Below are 17,564 nucleotides of genomic sequence, written 5' to 3' on the forward strand. Positions count from 1 at the left end.
ACTGGCAATCATTACGGGGTCTCATATTTTTATTGCATATTTTATAAGAATCCGAATTCGATGCAGCAGTGAAACAGAGGCAGCAACTTCAGAATTTCTGTTGCTGCAATCCAATTGTCATTCATGACAGCTGTCGATCAGAAATGGCGGCTGAAAAATATATATCCGCAACAATGGGAAAGAGGGGGGTTGCTTTTGATTCGGAACTCGAAAATTCTCCCTATGCGATTGAATTGAGTTCATGGTTGTCTGTTTTTTGTGTAATTGCCACCTTTTGTCAGGGCAAATGTTTGGCATATTTTGTAAATTATATTCTCCGACAGATCTGTATTTGATTAGGCCATTTGCATAGGCTTATGAGAGGTCATGTGATATGATATATCATATAAGATGTGATTTATGCAAATCCATGGACTGATAAAGATGTTTACAAACAACAGAAAAAAATCCAGTTTGATTGGAATATAATTGAAAGGGTAGTTGTTGGGAAACCAAGATAGAAAATTGATTGACTTGAGTTGGGTTACAGATGAATTTGATATCGAATCAATATATCTGTCTTCGATTTTAGGGCCGGTTCAGTGCTTATAAAATCGGAATATAGTAGTTTTGTAAAATCTTACTTTTAAAAGAAGTTATTTATTTATTTTAGATGATATTAAAGTTTACAAAAGTAATACTAACATAGAAGGTGTAAAAATAATTAATTTATAGAAGTCCTGTCAAGTAAGAAATTACTTTTTTGAGTTCGTGCAACATATTGAATTTTATAAAAATTCTCACCTTTAAGGTGGTTATGTTTCCTTTCCGTTCACTTATCCACTTTGTATCTGCCCACATCTCGAACCAGCTGAATATGATCGAATATCGTGTAAAATCTCCTGGATTTCCCCAACCTCTGGGCAATCAATTTCAGATGCGTGTGTGGCTGCCATGTGGCGATGACATTGTCATGTGCCAAACAGGAAGCCAAAACACCTTTGCCTAGATGTCAACGCCCGTACATTATCATCGAGTACCTACATTCAAATGTAATTCGCATCTGATTCGACTTTGTACATTTTTCAACTGCTGCTGGCGGAGACATCCGCGACGGGAAATGTGCCGACAATTGTTTTGCAAGCGGGCGCAACTCCTGTGCCAAGTACTACAAATTCGGCAATCCGCCGGTTATCCTGTTGGTTGCAAAACATCTGTCGGATGTCATCGGAAGTTGTATCTGACGGCACGCCCCAAACAAATTTTGTTCGGGAGTTCGGAACTCACAATTTTAGAGGCGTTGTCTGGGATTGAGTTGAAGTGTGGGCCTCGTCGCCCTCTTTCACATTTTCAACGCAAGCTGCTCGGGAATATTTCACGGCATTAGGGCGTGTGTCTCGGCAGAAGTTACGGATATTATTCATAATTTTCCAAAATGCCATTGTGACATATGCCATCGGGGGAAGGAGCGGAGTTAGGGGTCCAAGGTGAGGGTTGTCTTTCAGCGGAAATCAGTTTTCAATTGCCCATAAAGACTAAGATCTGTTTTGACTATCATAGGTAGGTATATTACATTTAATACAACTCCTATAAAATTGTTCATTCCGTATTCCTTCAATTCAAATAAGAAGTTTTAATATACCATATTAAACCATAAAAATGTATGTGTAACATTTACTAAAACAAAAATCAAAGCAGCCAACAGTTCCTGTGGGTTTTCCTTGATAATGACGTGATAATTGCTTCTGTCTGATAAATCAGAGAGCGTCGTCCCATTTCGGAAGCCTTGCAACTGACACATTCCACGCCAATGAGCAAATACTGAGACACAGTTTATATTCGTGGCAAAGTTCAAAGGACACCTGCGGAGCGGTTTTAATTGCATCGCACAACACCAAAAGTGACAAGGAATCTTTTGGGTGTCGAGGACCTCCTGGCGCTAGGAAACAAAGTAATTACAAGGCCCAGTACAGACAGAAGCCGAAAGAGATGGGTTGATTGGGTGGAAAAAAAGAGAGTTCAGGATTCAACTTGATGAGGTACACGAAAAAAAATATACAAACCCTTTTTATTAGTTTCAGTTTTGATTGATTCTTAAGTATTTATATATTTTTTTTTAGGAATATTTTGGACAAGAAATATTAGGTAGATGTAGCTTGTCGTTACAGACCTCTTAAATGAACGTAGGAAAATATTTTATTTTGATGTTGAGATATATCATTAAAACAAAAGTATCTCAAGAAGCATTATAGAAATATTCATACAATAAAATCGAATGTTTTTAAAACTTGTACACACATTTTTTTTTGGTGTAAAGCACATTGACAGCTGCCTCCCCGAAAAGGAAAACCCGAAAACGCCACAACATTCATTCTTTGGCGCAGGGATGAGATTTGCGGAGAGTGCGAGAATTCTATTAGCACCGTCAAGGAAATCGCTTTTCCTAATAGCCATGTGCCACGTGTCCTGCGAAGCTCGAGTCCCCTGCTCAGTCGTGTGTCACGACCGAAGGACAACCGCAGCATCCTTCTCACTCCCGCTTCAAACTGAATACCATATTTTCCCATTTCGGGCAAACAATACAATTGAAAAATTATAAAAATTTCGCACTTTCCAATTTCCCAAATACAGTTGAACGAATCCTCGTAACGAAAACCGGACGTCGTCCTTTTGCGGCTGCACTGGGAGATACACTTGTTCTCGGAAAAGGACACGCGTCACAAGGAAAAGTGCGGGGGAAATCAAATGGGAAAAGGGGATGGCCAGACATCATCAATATTGCAAGGATCGCTCGGCAGATTGAGGCTGTCAAATAAGCGTAGCTAATGCGTATTAAGTGCACTCCGTCCGGATTCATCGAGGGTTGTCCGTAGCCCAATCCAGAAGTTGGCCTAATCACGCTAATAGCCGACATTCATGCAAATGCTGCAGACAATAAAATATGCGTTGGGTATCAGTCAAGTTGGGTAAAGTCAAGTAGCAAGGTCAAATGGCAAGGGATATTGATAGGGTGATTGGAAATGGGGTTAACACCATGGTGCTTAAAAATATTACATAATAGTGTGAGCTTAAAACAGTATTACATTTAAAAGTAATATTTTTTCTAACCATATTTTGATACATATTATTTTTAGCAACGCTATATTTGAATAAATGTTTATTGCCATTGTTCTACCCCCTCCTTAAATAAAAATGTCTTCGTTTTTTGCGCATCTCATTTCTAATATAATTTGTTTTACCAATTGGAGTAATATTTGTTTCATTTTTTGTATCACATAGGAATACCTAAGTCTATAAAAAGGCTTACAAAACTAAACGAACCCTGCTATATTAAAGCGAAATAACAACAACAATCGACTCCCCCGATCCCCATTTTACTGGGGACACATTTCAATAGGCATTATCCCTCCGACTTAGGAGAAATGCATGCCATTGAACTGCTGGCGATCGTTATTCACCATGTTGTTGTACTTCCACTTTTCGGCACTCGAGGCTTGACTGCTCCAAGATCCTGACCCTGATCCTGATCCTGATCCCGAGCCACTAGTAGTCTTGGAGTGGCTTTGACTCTTCGAGGACTGGTTGTCCTTGGTGTTGCTGCTCAAGCACTTGTCGGTACGTTCGGTGTAGACCATTTTGTCTCTAGACTTTCCTTGGGTTTATTTTTGAATAAGTGAAATTTTCTGCCGATTACACAAAGCTGCGCTTTCAATGCGTTTGTAGAGAGGTCAAGGTTCACGGTACAGTTTGCAAAAGGGTGAGTACTTTAAGTTCCTTGTTGTTAGCCGAGTTTCCTGTTCGAGATCCTTTTTTCGATGCCAAGTTTTTTCCCAATCTGTCGAAAAATAATATAAATGTTTAGATAGGTATATTGAGTTTTTTCCGAATGATATGACAACAGGATCTTTTTAACATGTAAAAATGGTTTAGGCAAACCCTTTTTTGTATTAAATGTTACCCACCTTGCTTGTTTCAATAATTTTTGTTTGGAATCCGTGTGGCTAATTTTTGGCATTGACACAAAACTTTTGCAAATTGCACATTGGATTGGAAGGAAAGGAAATTTTACAGCTCGCGCTCCGGACAGTTCAGCACCGATCTGCTCTGCTCTGGACTTTCTACTGGCAATCCAGCGACATCGACAACTGTTTTAAATACGCCGTTTCGATCCAATCCGTTTCTATACGATCCGATCCGATCCGTCGATCCGAGTGCAACGTCTGGTGGAGGTACTGCGTCACCGTTCTACGAGCAAGTAACGTTAGTATCAGATCACCAGCTGCAGGCACTTCCAAGTCGCCAGAAAACCTCCCTCGCACGGCCCCCGCCCATCTCAACCCCCCTGGTGACCTCAAACTCAGTCTCAGACTGAGGCGAACCCGTTCCAGCGGACGGCAATGCAAATTAGAGCTATCGAGCAACTGGTTTTATCAGCGAAACCTTTGCAAATAACGCCATCAAGTGGCAAGGAGAGTCGACTATCATATACCTTTTAAAAATGTAGTTTTTTAACATATTTTTTTTTAATTTTTTACGAATTATAAAGTGAATAATCGGGTTTATCTTATCATATACCGACTTAACTTATATAACAATCGTTATCCGATGTGACAAAAGCTGAGAGAGAAAATACTTGCCTCTTTCTTGATAATCTGAAAACAGTATCAATATCTGTATGCCTGTTTTGGAATAATTATATTTCTTAGGTAGGTTAGGATTCTTATAAATATAATCAATATATTTCATAAAAACGACATGCTCCGAATATATTTCTTTAGTTACAAAATTCTACAGCTTCATTTCTACCATACCATTTTTTATATAGTGCTGTACAAAACCAATCTTTGCGTTTGAAGGGTATTATAAGCACCCCAACGAAACCTGCTGCGTATCACGTAGTCTTTTCCTTTGTCTTCTCCAAAACATGATCGTTATGATTCGTATAACGTTTAGAGTTGCCGGCCGGCGGTTTTTTGACACGTCACCCAAAATTCCCCCGAATAGGACATTTTCGTCAATCTGAGATATTCTAAAACCCTGGTAGTAGCATACTCAACCGATACATGCAATAGCTGCCCATAGAAATCTTAATAATTGCGAACATCACCTGATCCCTATTGATATAGCGAATTATGCATAAACCGATAGCTGATGAAAAGTCTTGGTTAAATTGCATCAGCCAATTCGATCAAGAAAACAACTTGAAAGCCTGTTGCTGGTTTATTGTAGATATATAAAACTGTTGTTTATAGATATATAGCTAACCGATCTGAATTATGATAAAAACAGAAATATAAGGAAGGTGTTTTTAAAAATTTTAGAAATGGTATTGAAAAATATGTAGATTAACTTAAAAAAATTATTTCGTATTACGTGTTATTAAATTTAAGACTACTTTAATGAGTACAATGATATTTGGGATTCTCCAAATTAACTAATATATTTATGAAACATTTTTAAAATCTAGTTAGACTTGCTAGTAAACAGTAAACATCCACAAAAACAATTTTATAGGTTTAATGACATTCAGGACCCCTTCAATACGCCATGCCCTTCTTCCAAAAACTCGTTTCAACAGTTCTGAAAAATTAAATTAAATTTTTTACTTTGAACGTCTAAGCCACTGTCTTAAATGTCAAAATCTGCATTTGACTTTTGTATTATATATCCATTTTATATGTCTGCCAAATATTAAGCATATACTGCATTATGCAAATGTGCCAGACACATGGTTCAATAATTAAAAAACGAGAGCCAGACAGCGAACAAAGAAAGTAAATAAACGTATGTATTTTTTCGAGACAGGTTGAATTAAATAAAAATTCCTTACCGAAAATCTATATAAAGTACGTATTGTTTAATTTTGAACACTTGGCTAAATGTCTTCGAGAACCATGTTTCACAGATCCTTGGGGGAACCACCTGAACCTTTTCGATCCACAGAACTCCCCAGAATAATTTTTTTATTTGTTTGGTGTTTGGGCTTGTTTACTCTTTCGCAGAGATGTTTACCGTTTTGGACCGTCAATGGAATAGCAAATGTGCCATGCGGTCCTCCATTGACGTACAACTCGGTGGCGTAAACAAGAAATTTGGCACAAGCCTCTGATTTTGCATCAGAGGCGCCGAAAAACTAGTTTAACTTGAGCACGCGCCCAGCGCGTGATGAGATCATCTAAATCTGGGGGACCTTTCTGATATATAAGCACCGCCTTCGGTTCGAAATCCAACAGACTAAAGTTCGAAGGCCTAGCAGTCGATACCAAATCAGCGATTTTTCAAAAATATTTTCCCCAACGTGCATAAACAAATGTGTCAATGAAGACACCGGACACCAAAGCCAAGTTGCTGAACAATATTAGGTGAGGAGGGTGAAATTTTAGGAAAACTTTCACAAAGAATATAATTTTTTACATGCTGAAATACAAAAAAAAATTAAAAATTGCTGGAAATGCTGAAGAATCTTTATTTACTCATATCCTTTATCATAAACTAATGTTTCCCTACTTTTATATTTGCAGTCTATCTAAACATCTGTCTTCCAAGAAAGGCGGCTCTCGCACTAGTAACTGCGGCAATTGTCTGGAATTTTCCGTGCTAACGCGTCTCTCCAGTGTGCCCTGAATCCCCCAGATCACCCAAGCTCACCTAAGCTCCTGTTGAAACTCGAAACAAATCCTTGAAAATGGTTCACCAAACTCGCACACCCAGCAAGGCCATACCCGCCAAGCACCTGAGTCCCATGAGGACTGTGGAGGGTCTGGGCGGAAAGTATGCCGTATCCAGCAGTCCAGCGGATAGTTTCCTGCGGAGTTCGAGGCTGACGGTTCAGAGCAACTACCAACAGTCGGCGGCCTTCAAATACAACCAGATGGTCACCAACAATCGGGAGCAGTTCAATAACCTGCACTTCTGCTAGGAAACGGTTGGGGGTTCGATACCCACCGCCACTGGAGAGACCGTACTGAAGGAGAGAAATGCCACTATGATGGCGATTATTTGTCACATTACATAAATGCAATAAATTCATTTATAAAATTTCCACAAATTAATTGAGTTTCATAAATCGCAACAGTCGCGTGTCCTAGGGGGCCGGGCAAAATTTATTTATTGCAATTTTTTTTTTATTTTGCCAAATTAAATTACCCCAACTAAGCCTGCGAGCATTCGTCGCCGTCATTTTTCATTGTTTGCGGCTGTCTGCCTCACTTTGTCATATGCAAATGTGGCTGTGCGATTTTTGCACATTTGATATTCGGTTTTTTTCCACATACGGTCGCCATATTTTTACATTAGCGCCGAATCAAAAGCTTTAAGGTTTTAACATTCGGTCGCCGGGATTTGCATAAATCTTCGTTGGCTTTCGCATGTTATTTTTAGGCTGAATTATGAAAAAAGACAGGGGTATCATGGAGAAAATTTGGATTCTAAGGAAAGTAAATCATGTTGCAATGTAGGGAAAGTTGTCTGCATTACATCGATGGACTTGATCCATTTCTAAAAACAGGAATTTTTAATCTTTCCAACTGGGTCACGGTTGGAAAATATAATTATGAATTAATGCTTAAGCAATGGAAACTTTAGAGGTAGGGGCCCGTAACTTATTACTTCACTTTGGACTACTTTAAACTAAGGAATTCCCCGGGCTCATGAAGAAACTTCCCCAAAAATTCCCCACGCTTCCTAAGTACTGTCTAAATTATGCACAAGTTCCGCAAAGTCTAAAGTCCAACTTAAAGTGACTTAATAAGCATTCAGAGGCGCCTCATCCCCTAAAAAAATAATATCACCACCTGTCCTACCAACTAGTAGAAAAAATACTAAAACGCTCGAGAGTTGTGGCCCAGTAATTTATGCAAATAACTGGACTGTAATGCTAATTTAAACGTAAACAACGAACGTGTTTTAGGTTGGTTATATGTAACATATGCTTGGCAGATCAGCTGACTGCCTGCGAACTAGTTAAGCTGGAAAATTATTATCAAACCGAAGATGATGACTAAACTGTTGCTAAGCTGAAGAACCCATAGATTCAGACGTCATAATTCCCACCCTGAGAGATCACAGATTTTTCGGTATCACAGTTGGCTGATTCGGAAGCATTAAAAGACAATCTGTTACATCGAAAGTGCACAAATCATCGCCAGCCACAGAGTTTTATGCCCCAAAACATTTTTATTATTCCACTAAATTAAACGTTCAGTGAGAATTGAGTTATATAACTGAGGGGTGGGTGCTTTTCCAGGGGTCGAGCCAGATATTGTGTGTGTCCTTGTGAGCGATGCGTCGACAGTCATTAAATTATCACACATTTAACTTCAAAAACAATTCAAAAGTAGACCCCAGAACAAAAGGCAACCCTCGACCCCCGAAACCTTCGGTTATACACCCCCCTTTTTCACCACCCAGCCCTCCTTAGATTTCTTGGGAACTTGACTTTCACCCCCGCCAAAAGTGTTTTTGTGGCCCTGCCGCATTACAAGCTGAAAACATGGTTATTACATCAGTAAATTGCAGACGGATGAAAACGGGAGTTATGAAAGGGGGTTCAAGGGGTCCAAGGGGTCAGAGGGTTACTTGTGGGCGTTGCAAAATGGGCGATGGATGGATGCTGTCTTGTGATGATTATGACAGCATGACGACTTATCTGAAACGACCTATTTGCCACCCCCTCAAGCCAGCTATTATGTCTAATTTAGTTTTTGTTTCTGTTTTTGCAATATGTCGACCATTAGCAGGGGGTGGGGGATGGGAGGACTGGGATGATTGCCCATGACGCGGCAATAAGTGACGATAAATCATAAACGAAACATCAAATCCAGCACTTGACCCCAAAAGGACTTCCCGTTGCTTCAAAATGGACAGCAATCTTGGCACTCTCGCATCCTTAATATTTTTAAAGAAAGTAAGTAATATGTTCAGTATTAGACTGATCCAAAACCCTTGGAAAATTCACTTAAGTCGCCATGTCCTGGTCACGTGTCCTGAACTTTGTTGCAAATTAATTAATTGCCAAGAAGATGAAGACGGCAACGGAGGAAGATTGATTAAGAGACAGCCACGATAACCCTTCAATGCGGCTGTCAACTTATCTATCACGCCAACATCCAAAAAGGTACCACCCACCTCTTTTCATTCAATCCATAAACAGGGAAAAATAAAAAGTACCTGCATTTTTATAATATAACAAAAAATATAATAATTGAGGAATGAATAAGGACAATCATTTATCTGTTTATTTTCTGTCTTTATTTTGACCCATAATATTGAAAAGATTTTATAAGTCCCTTTTCTGGCACAACATAAGTACTTTATTCCTCTATTCATTCACTGTAAAAACGGAGAAAAGCCTTTTCATAAAGAAAACAAGTTATACTTTAGTAATGAATAAGGAAAATAATTTTCCTTTTTCCTACTTTTCCAGTTAAATTCCGAGTCAAAGTCTTTGAGTTAAAAATCTATAAATAATATTTTTCTCCGTGTATCGCCCTTTCCCCAAATTTTTCTCTGACTATTTCGTTCTGATGATTTATCGACATTTCTGCGGAAATCGCTGTGCCAAAAGCCAAAACGAAATGAAACGTTTTCCGAGGCAGACAAGAGAGAGTTTTCGAGGGGTTTCGGAAAAGCGGCGGAGAGAGGTGGGAAAATTGCAGGGGATCAGACTTCAGGTTCGTCCATGTTCTTGGAGCGGAAACGCAATCGGCGCACTGCCAAAAATAAATTGATTACTGTCACGGAAATAGCTACAACCTACAACACACATATTCCGTGGGGCATGGGGGCTGCCTCAACTTTGTTTGTTAATCGATTTATTCGAAAAAGCACGAAGACGCGACTTACTCGAAAATGTCTTAGTAAGCGGCTTGAATCACAGTGGTTATTCAGGGGCTGTCTTCGTTTGGCGTCAGTTTTATAGATCACGTGACATGGCAATAAATAGTTTGACCTGTCAATTAAAGACACCTGTAAGGTAGGAAAATCGTTGCACAACTTGGAAGGGAAAAGTCTTTGAAACTTTAGGTGATGAGAAGACAGGCACGCACGCAATGTTCACGCTTTCAATTTGTGCGAGAACTTGTGAGATACTTTTTCTGATATAGTTATTGGATTAAGCAGTCGATTGGTTTTACCACCATTGATAACGATAATATGATTAGACATGTGATTAAAGCTATTTAAGAGGTGATTAGAAATATGTTTAGTCATTAGGTTTGATGATTTACATTTCTTTAAATAGCTATGACTAAAATTGCTCACGGACCTTTGTTCTTTCTAGCCAAAATGCTCTCCCCTCTTACTCAGAACCAAATGTGCATAAATTTCTTAACAAAACTTAAGCTTATTTATAATTTTCCCTTTTAACTATCTGACGGTAAAGTTTTCCTTTAATGCCCAGACAAACCCCTATCTCAAACCCTTTTTTCTTCAAAAAAGAGGACATAGCGATTGATTGCTGGTAACAAATGTATTAGAAACTTTCTCTGTATAATTTCCGCATTTGCAAAGAAAAACGGACACGGTTATATGGATACTTCACTTTAAATTGCACTTCCGTGCGAAAAATTGTTTATCGAAAACTTTCGTTTGGATTTCCAGCCACCTTTTAACCACCTACCCTGGAGTTTCATTTTCAGACAATGCGAATAGAACGACGTTCGCTGAAAATCCCCTTTCAGCCCCGCCCCATTTTCGCAGTGGCGTGTCGGATAAAGTTTGCACCTATTGTCATTTTATTGATTTGTTATAAATTTCACACACTACACACACGCTTATCTTTTCATGCGCTTCTATTAAATGTAAATGACTGGAAAATGCCATATGCCCCGCCCACAATTTGAAACGGACACGCGCCGCCCCCACGGACAACCCTTTTTTGCAGCTTATCTGCGAATTTTCAATAAGATTTCCTATCATTTTAAATTCCATTTTATTGCCAGTGCGAAATAAATGACCGGGTTAGAGAGCGGGAAAAGTGGGAAAGTCGAAAGCTTAAATGTCTGGACGTTAAAATAAATTGATACCGGGTAAAGAGTCTTTTTTCAGCAAAAAAGATTTTCAAGTGCGATTTACCCGCCCGCTTCCCTGATGCTTATCGATTTGGCAACACCTTGAGGAAAATTGGTAAGTGAGTGGAAACAGCTGCGGATGCTGCCCGGAAAAATTGGGAACGTCTCGAGATTTTCTCGCTCATTCACACTTGATTTGATAATCTGTCGTAAATTGAAACTTTTCACTTGTGGAAACGCTCACAATTAAGTCACACTTTTAATGACGTGACGCAAATATTAAAACGGAAAACACTGCCTGTGGAAAACCCAACCCCCTTTAGATTTTCCACCCCCCTTGCAGCTGTTGACAGCGTCCAGTAGCTGACTTTGTTTTTTGTTGTGACTGCTGCGCTAATTAGCCGAGACGTGAAAATTTTTGCTTATTATTTTCCCTAAATTTTAACGACCTTCCTTCAAACGGAACTTCAACTGAGCCCATTTGCTAGATATTTTATATGGTGCAACATTTTGAAATTAGTATCTTGAGAATTACGGTTATTGTCAAAGTGAATTTTAATTAGTAAATTCCAAGTTCCGAGTGAGAACAGCAAGTGACGAGGTCCGGAATAAACAGAGCATGTCGAATCTCTGATGGCTTTCGGAGTTTGAAGATTGTCCGTAAAGTATGGCAGCAGATTATTATTAGCTGATGGTTATTAAAAAGAATTTGTGACACTTTATTATTAACCTAGCTTAATTAAATAAAGTTAAATGAGGGGAGGCCCAATATTTAAAACCTTTATTGTTAGAAAAACCTCTAAAAGTATGCTATGAAAAAATATATCTGTAGACATGATCGGTAATTTTACAGATACGTAGATAACATATTCCTTACATGTAGATATTAATAGCACAGATGTTGCCTTGATCTTCTAATTCCCAAAATGTCTTTTTATATCACAAAAGTAGTTATGAGATATAAGATATATTTTTTACATTATAATTTATATATTATTTAAGCGTTGAATAAATATCTTAGTAAATTATTATTAATTACTTCAACTTATAAATTCAAAATTATTTGAATATCGGATTAAAATAGGTGTGAGTATATTTATTTAAAAGGTATTATTATATTAGATATTATCTTAGCGTTGAATAATATCTTAGTAAATAATTATTGGTCTTTATCCTATCGATTCTCTCGGATTAATATAGGTGTGAGTATAGATATTAATAAGCGGCATTTAACCGTGAAAACTGAGAGCTCGCTAAGCGTTAAGTCATCAAAAATCACATAATAAATCTGTTTAGCTTATTCCATTGTTCTTCTCATTAATATGAATTGCTTGAAACAATATCCCCTCCAGTCATTGCACTTGCAATTTCGATTATATAATCTGCATATTCACCCGGCCCTCAAAAGGTATACTTCCCTCCCCTTTCGCATATGCCCCCTTGATTTGGCAATCTAATGGCCTACCGCAAATTGCTCATGACTTGCGGGGAGTATGTGTCGGGTTCTTTGGGTTTAAGTGTATATATCGGAAAACTCTGTCTCGGCTAGGAGGTGGAAAATGCAACAGGGCAGTTTGCAACTCATGGCAATTGCTGTTAGCTAAGTTGGCTCTAAGCCGCTGTTGCCTTGGCTTTCAGTTGATCGCGGATCGTGGCAGTGATCAGTTGCATTCTAAACTTTTATAGGAAGTCAGGAGGTAACACGGGAGATCGCTAGTACTTAAAATGAAATTAAAACTTTGCAATGCTCTTAATACACAAATTTCTTGATTTTACAATCATTTAATTACTTCGAAAATTGCTATAGCAAATTGTTAATCAAACAACGCAATCAGCATACAGCATACAATGTTAAAATTGGTTTTCTAAGAAAAAGCCAAAACCAAAAAAAATATTTGGGAATTAAAAACGACTATCAATTGCCTAACCCAAAAAATATAATCGTGGTTAAAATAACAGAGTTTAGTTTAAAGATTATTAAAGTGTCAGTAAACTAGAAAAGTTCAAGACCGCAACCAATCAAAAGTTTAAACATAAAATGGCCAAATTAAGTTTCCAGCCGAACACTACAATTAAATAACTGGGTGGACACCTCTTAATCGCCACAGCTCAAATTTTCAACGCTTGAGAAATCTGTCGCTTAAAGGTCCAAAAGACAATTACCAGTCAAATTCCGGTCACGATCTTAGCATGTTCTCAGATACAAAGTTGCAAGTGCAGCGCTTCAGATACAAAAGTATCTAAAATAACAGCAATAGCAACCTTTTGTGTCCCGTGAGTAAACTTTGATCTTTTGTGCAGACCCCGGATCGAATTGTGTTGCATTTTGAGTTCCACACCAAAATATTTAAAGAGGTTATTATAGTTCAGATAACCTAGCAATACAATTTTATTTCTTTTTATTTTGACATTCTGATATATTACATATTTACATATTCATATAATAGCTTTAACACCAATTAATTTGTCATTACTAGACACTTTAAGCCATTTATATTGGCGCACTCATGTAAAAAGCGCAGAAAAACTATTAAAAAAGAAATACAAATCCCCACCTGGCAGCACATATGAAAAAACTTTAATAAAGATTGATTGGAGTGATTATTTTAACCCGAATACGTAAAGAATAATTACTTGTGAAATACATAAAAATATTAATGTTAATCGGTAAAATACTAACTTGTATTTATTGTATTTGCTGGGTAAACAAAGTGGTTTGCAATGCTACTGCTGCCCCTGTTTTTGTTGACCTTTTCTTTGAGACCGGAACCCAATGGAGCGGAGCAAATTCTGGGCTTGTTCCAACATCCCGGCAAGAGTCACTTTGACTTCTTCAGACCCATATTCTTGGCCCTGGCGGAAAGAGGTCACAACATCAGCATGTATAGCTATTTTCCACTGGAGAAACCAGTGGCCAACTACACGGATTTTGTCTTCCAGGGAATGCCTCTTCTCACAGATATTGTAGATCTCAAGGTAATTAAGAAGAGTTTATCGAAAGGAAGAGTTCAAAACCTATTCCATTACAGAATTTCGAATCGGAATGGAAGCCACTGGGACTGCCCTTCAAGGTGCCCACGTTCTTTATGCTTAACGATTGGGGACTACGATCCTGTAGAGTGGCTTTGAACTCACCCCTCATCGCCCAGCTCCTGGAATCCCCCATCCGCTACGACGTCATAATACTGGAACATTTCTCCAACGATTGTATGGCAGCGGTGGCTCATCTGCTCAAGGCACCTGTAATCGCTTTGAGTAGCTGTGCCATAATGCCTTGGCACTACAAACGAATGGGCAGTCCGTTCATTAACCCCATCATGCCCATGAATTTCCTGCCCTACACAGATGAGATGAGTCTGATCGATCGACTGAATAATTTCTTCCATTTTCACATCGTAAATACACTGTACAAGTGGGTATAACATTTTCTTGATTTCAAAATGTCGTATCTTATCTCCTTTGATTTTCCCTTGAAAAGTTTGATTACCCAACCAGCCACCGATGCGATGATCGAGCAGAGATTCGGACCTGGACTGCAACCCGTCAATGAGATCGTGAAGAATACGAGTCTGATGCTGATCAATCAGTATTATGCTTTAACCGGACCACGCCCTTATGCCCCAAATGTGGTGGAAGTGGGCGGATTGCAAGTGGGCCCGCAAAAACCGCTGCCAAAAGTAAGTTTATGTTATATTTTATAAATTTACTTATATTATTTGCCCCTATTGCTAAGAAAAAAAATTGTCTTGCCTTAAGGTCGTGAAACTCTTTATCAAAAATTCTTAGTCATTTTGTTTTGTTTAATAAACACAATAGTCCCACCAGAGATAATATGGGCAAAATTTCAAATATTTTTGTATTTTATAGCTATAAATATGTACATCTTAAACTATCCGCATTTAAATAATGCCTTAAGTGGTAGCGGTTTTTAATGTCATTAGTTATGCCCTTTTCATTTCCGCAGATTAGCAAATTTTAATCCAATAATCACTGACAATAACAACATACTTTATGATAATACACTGACGCACTGACGAAGAGATTGGCAAATCTTTCAAGTTTTTAAAATTATTTAGGTCAACGTTTAAAAGCTTGCCCGCATGCTGCAAAATTTGATTGTATTGGAATATATTTTTAACTCATAGACTTTAAAACCGCGATCCCGAAATAAACATAGACATTGCAGACACTGTGTCTACACTATATCCAGAGGCCATTAGTTTTTTTCTTGGATTAGCAAGTATACATATGAACAGCAATATTCCTTCATCAGTGGTTTAAAATAAACTCTAGAACGACTTTTATTCAATCCATTATTTTAACACTATAAATCTTTTTAATCTCGTTTTAGCACTTATTAGATCTGTTGGATCGCTCTCCCAATGGAATCATTTATATCAGCTGGGGCTCCATGGTGAACACAAACACACTACCATTAGACAAAAGAAATCAGCTTTTCCAGAGCATTTCTCGGCTGAAGGAATATAACTTTTTAATGCGTTGGAAAGGTGAAAAATCCCTGGACAAGGAAAAACCCTCCAATCTCTATACCTTCGACTGGTTACCCCAAAGAGATCTGTTGTGTCATCCAAAGGTCAAGGCTTTCATTTCCCATGGAGGACTTTTGGGCACCACGGAGGCAGTTCATTGTGGCGTTCCAATGCTTTTGACACCTTTCTACGGAGATCAGTTTCTCAATTCCGGCGCCATAAAGCAGAGAGGCTTCGGAGTGATTGTTGATTTTAGTGATTTTGATGCGGATCACATAACCAGGGGACTGCAAATTATACTTGATAAAAAGTAAGGGATTGCCTAGAAATAATCTTAACTAGACTTACATCAAATTTCAAGAATATTATTTCGTTAATTTGGGTGTTATATAATTATTTCCCCTATTTTGCTGTACTAAATAACACAATTTCTTTGCAGATTTGCAGATAATGTGCGCCGATCCACTGAAGCGTTCCGACAACGGCCCATTAGTCCGCTCGAATTAGCTATCTGGTGGATCGAGTACGTGATCAAATCTAGAGGTGCTCCCCTTATGCAAAGTGAAGCCAGACATATCAACTGGATCGTCTACAACTCGATCGATGTTTACTTGTTCTGGCTGGGATTCGTATGGCTGATGATTGTCGCCTTCTGGAAGCTCATTAAGGGGATCGGATCATTTTTTGGATGGGGAAAAATCTCTAGAGATACTAAAACAAAGACACAATAAACGATTAGTTCAATGAACTCAATACGCTTCAGACAATATGTTTCGTTTTTGACTTGCAACCAAAAAAGAAAAAGTACGACGCATTTTAAAAAATTATGATCCACATTAAATACTATTAAGCCTTAAACCATTAAATTACAAAGCCCATTCACATGTCACAGAGGCAGTATATTTTCGTTTAACTAATTAATTTAAATTTGTGCTATACGTGCATAATTTGAACGTATCGAAACGTATAATTAAAGTTACGCCATAAAGCTTTCTGTAAACAAAAAGTTCAATAAACCAAAACTGTTAGTGAGAATTGCTTTCACTTTTTAATTTGAATTATCAGTTCCATCATAAGTGTCATTAGTCATTTGAAAACATGGAAAAATCTCTGGAATTTTAAAGACCCTATAACTAAATTTAAATTAAATATTTCCCTCATTAGTTTTTAATTTCTAATTTTTTAATTCAATAGGGCAACAAATGTTAGTGTGTGGCCCAATTATACTGATAACCTAATTTTGTGGAGCGTGAATGGAAAATTTGAAAAGTTCAAAATAATATTACACATGTCGATCTCGATTACTTGTACTTTCCGTATACGCTCCAAAACGACGAAAACAAGTCCATATCAATTAAAAGTAAACAAACGGTGATGCCTTGAAGATAAACAGCATAGGCTGATTACACATTCGCCAGACTTGTCTGAATTTTTGTTGCTTAATTGACTTTCTACAGCCGGTAGTTAGGTCTCGTGTGCAAGGGCAAGTATTCTACACTCTCGTATGGTCAAACACAAACGCACTCTCTCTATATGCACCCTTGGGCTTTCCTTGTGAGAGCAAGTCGCATCGAAAGGCCGAAAAAAGCTCCGGCAAAAGATCGGTGTTGTCAACAAAAGAGTGAAAATATTGGAAATGTAGCTAAAATTCAGAAAAGTGCTAGTAATTCAATGGACAAAAAGATACACATTCAACAAAAAGTAATATTTTTTTTTTTTAACTATTATTTTCTATTTCCAAAAAACTTTTTATATACTATGTTTTAAATATTTTTTTTATAAAATTTGGTTTTTTGAAAATTTTAAAATATATTATAATATTTTAAGTAAAGGTAACTTACTTTTTATTTAGTAATGCACCAAATTTTATTTTTTTCAAAAAAACGTTTTATATACTTTCCTTTAAATATTTTCTTTTATAAAATTTGCTTTCATGAAAATATTAAAATATATTACAATAATATAAGTAAAGGTAACTTACTTTTTAAACAAACTAAACAATTTTTTTTTTAAATATGTTGCTTAAAGTTGAAATTTTTTATATTTGGCTACAAAATAGCCAAGCTTTCAACACCGCCGAAGACTG

At 37.6% G+C, this 17,564-nt stretch overlaps 5 protein-coding genes across 5 annotated transcripts; 3 read left to right on the forward strand and 2 right to left on the reverse strand.

The window, feature by feature from the left end:
- Positions 1 to 3,314: 3,314 nt before the first annotated feature.
- On the reverse strand, positions 3,315 to 3,614 carry LOC108007327 (cysteine proteinase 4). Its single transcript, XM_017070977.4, has one exon. It carries the CDS (start codon positions 3,612 to 3,614, stop codon positions 3,393 to 3,395), a length of 222 nt encoding a protein of 73 aa, XP_016926466.3. The 3' UTR covers positions 3,315 to 3,392.
- Positions 3,440 to 4,060, reverse strand: LOC108007335 (uncharacterized). The gene is made up of 2 exons (XM_017070987.4): positions 3,942 to 4,060; positions 3,440 to 3,814 (listed from the first exon to the last, which is right to left on the reverse strand). Exons 1-2 carry the CDS (start codon positions 3,992 to 3,994, stop codon positions 3,715 to 3,717), a joined length of 153 nt encoding a protein of 50 aa, XP_016926476.1. The 5' UTR covers positions 3,995 to 4,060; the 3' UTR covers positions 3,440 to 3,714.
- Positions 4,061 to 6,200: 2,140 nt separating this feature from the next.
- On the forward strand, positions 6,201 to 6,771 carry LOC108009399 (uncharacterized). Its single transcript, XM_017073722.4, has 2 exons — positions 6,201 to 6,341; positions 6,501 to 6,771. The coding sequence occupies exons 1-2, from the start codon at positions 6,298 to 6,300 to the stop codon at positions 6,601 to 6,603; spliced, it is 147 nt and encodes a 48-aa protein (XP_016929211.1). The 5' UTR covers positions 6,201 to 6,297; the 3' UTR covers positions 6,604 to 6,771.
- Positions 6,665 to 7,027, forward strand: LOC108009394 (uncharacterized). The gene has a single exon (XM_017073709.4). It carries the CDS (start codon positions 6,665 to 6,667, stop codon positions 6,896 to 6,898), a length of 234 nt encoding a protein of 77 aa, XP_016929198.3. The 3' UTR covers positions 6,899 to 7,027.
- Positions 7,028 to 12,572: 5,545 nt separating this feature from the next.
- Ugt36F1 (UDP-glycosyltransferase family 36 member F1) lies at positions 12,573 to 16,247 on the forward strand. Its single transcript, XM_017070031.4, has 6 exons — positions 12,573 to 12,685; positions 13,701 to 13,964; positions 14,018 to 14,400; positions 14,467 to 14,665; positions 15,340 to 15,788; positions 15,918 to 16,247. The coding sequence occupies exons 2-6, from the start codon at positions 13,710 to 13,712 to the stop codon at positions 16,207 to 16,209; spliced, it is 1,578 nt and encodes a 525-aa protein (XP_016925520.3). The 5' UTR covers positions 12,573 to 12,685; positions 13,701 to 13,709; the 3' UTR covers positions 16,210 to 16,247.
- The last annotated feature ends 1,317 nt before the right edge of the window (positions 16,248 to 17,564 follow it).

This window comes from Drosophila suzukii, chromosome 2L, assembly GCF_043229965.1.
Source record: "Drosophila suzukii chromosome 2L, CBGP_Dsuzu_IsoJpt1.0, whole genome shotgun sequence".
Taxonomy (NCBI): Eukaryota; Metazoa; Arthropoda; class Insecta; order Diptera; family Drosophilidae; genus Drosophila; species Drosophila suzukii.

Coding starts and splice junctions, on each gene's coding strand:
- Ugt36F1 (XM_017070031.4), top strand. CDS start 13,710: ATGCTACTGCTGCCCCTGTTTTTGTTGACCTTTTCTTTGAGACCGGAA. Junction 13,965..14,017: donor CAGATATTGTAGATCTCAAG/GTAATTAAGAAG, acceptor ATTCCATTACAG/AATTTCGAATCGGAATGGAA. Junction 15,789..15,917: donor CAAATTATACTTGATAAAAA/GTAAGGGATTGC, acceptor ATTTCTTTGCAG/ATTTGCAGATAATGTGCGCC.
- LOC108007335 (XM_017070987.4), bottom strand. CDS start 3,994: ATGCCAAAAATTAGCCACACGGATTCCAAACAAAAATTATTGAAACAA. Junction 3,815..3,941: donor AAATTATTGAAACAAGCAAG/GTGGGTAACATT, acceptor ATTTTTCGACAG/ATTGGGAAAAAACTTGGCAT.
- LOC108009394 (XM_017073709.4), top strand. CDS start 6,665: ATGGTTCACCAAACTCGCACACCCAGCAAGGCCATACCCGCCAAGCAC.
- LOC108009399 (XM_017073722.4), top strand. CDS start 6,298: ATGAAGACACCGGACACCAAAGCCAAGTTGCTGAACAATATTAG. Junction 6,342..6,500: donor AAGTTGCTGAACAATATTAG/GTGAGGAGGGTG, acceptor TTATATTTGCAG/TCTATCTAAACATCTGTCTT.
- LOC108007327 (XM_017070977.4), bottom strand. CDS start 3,614: ATGGTCTACACCGAACGTACCGACAAGTGCTTGAGCAGCAACACCAAG.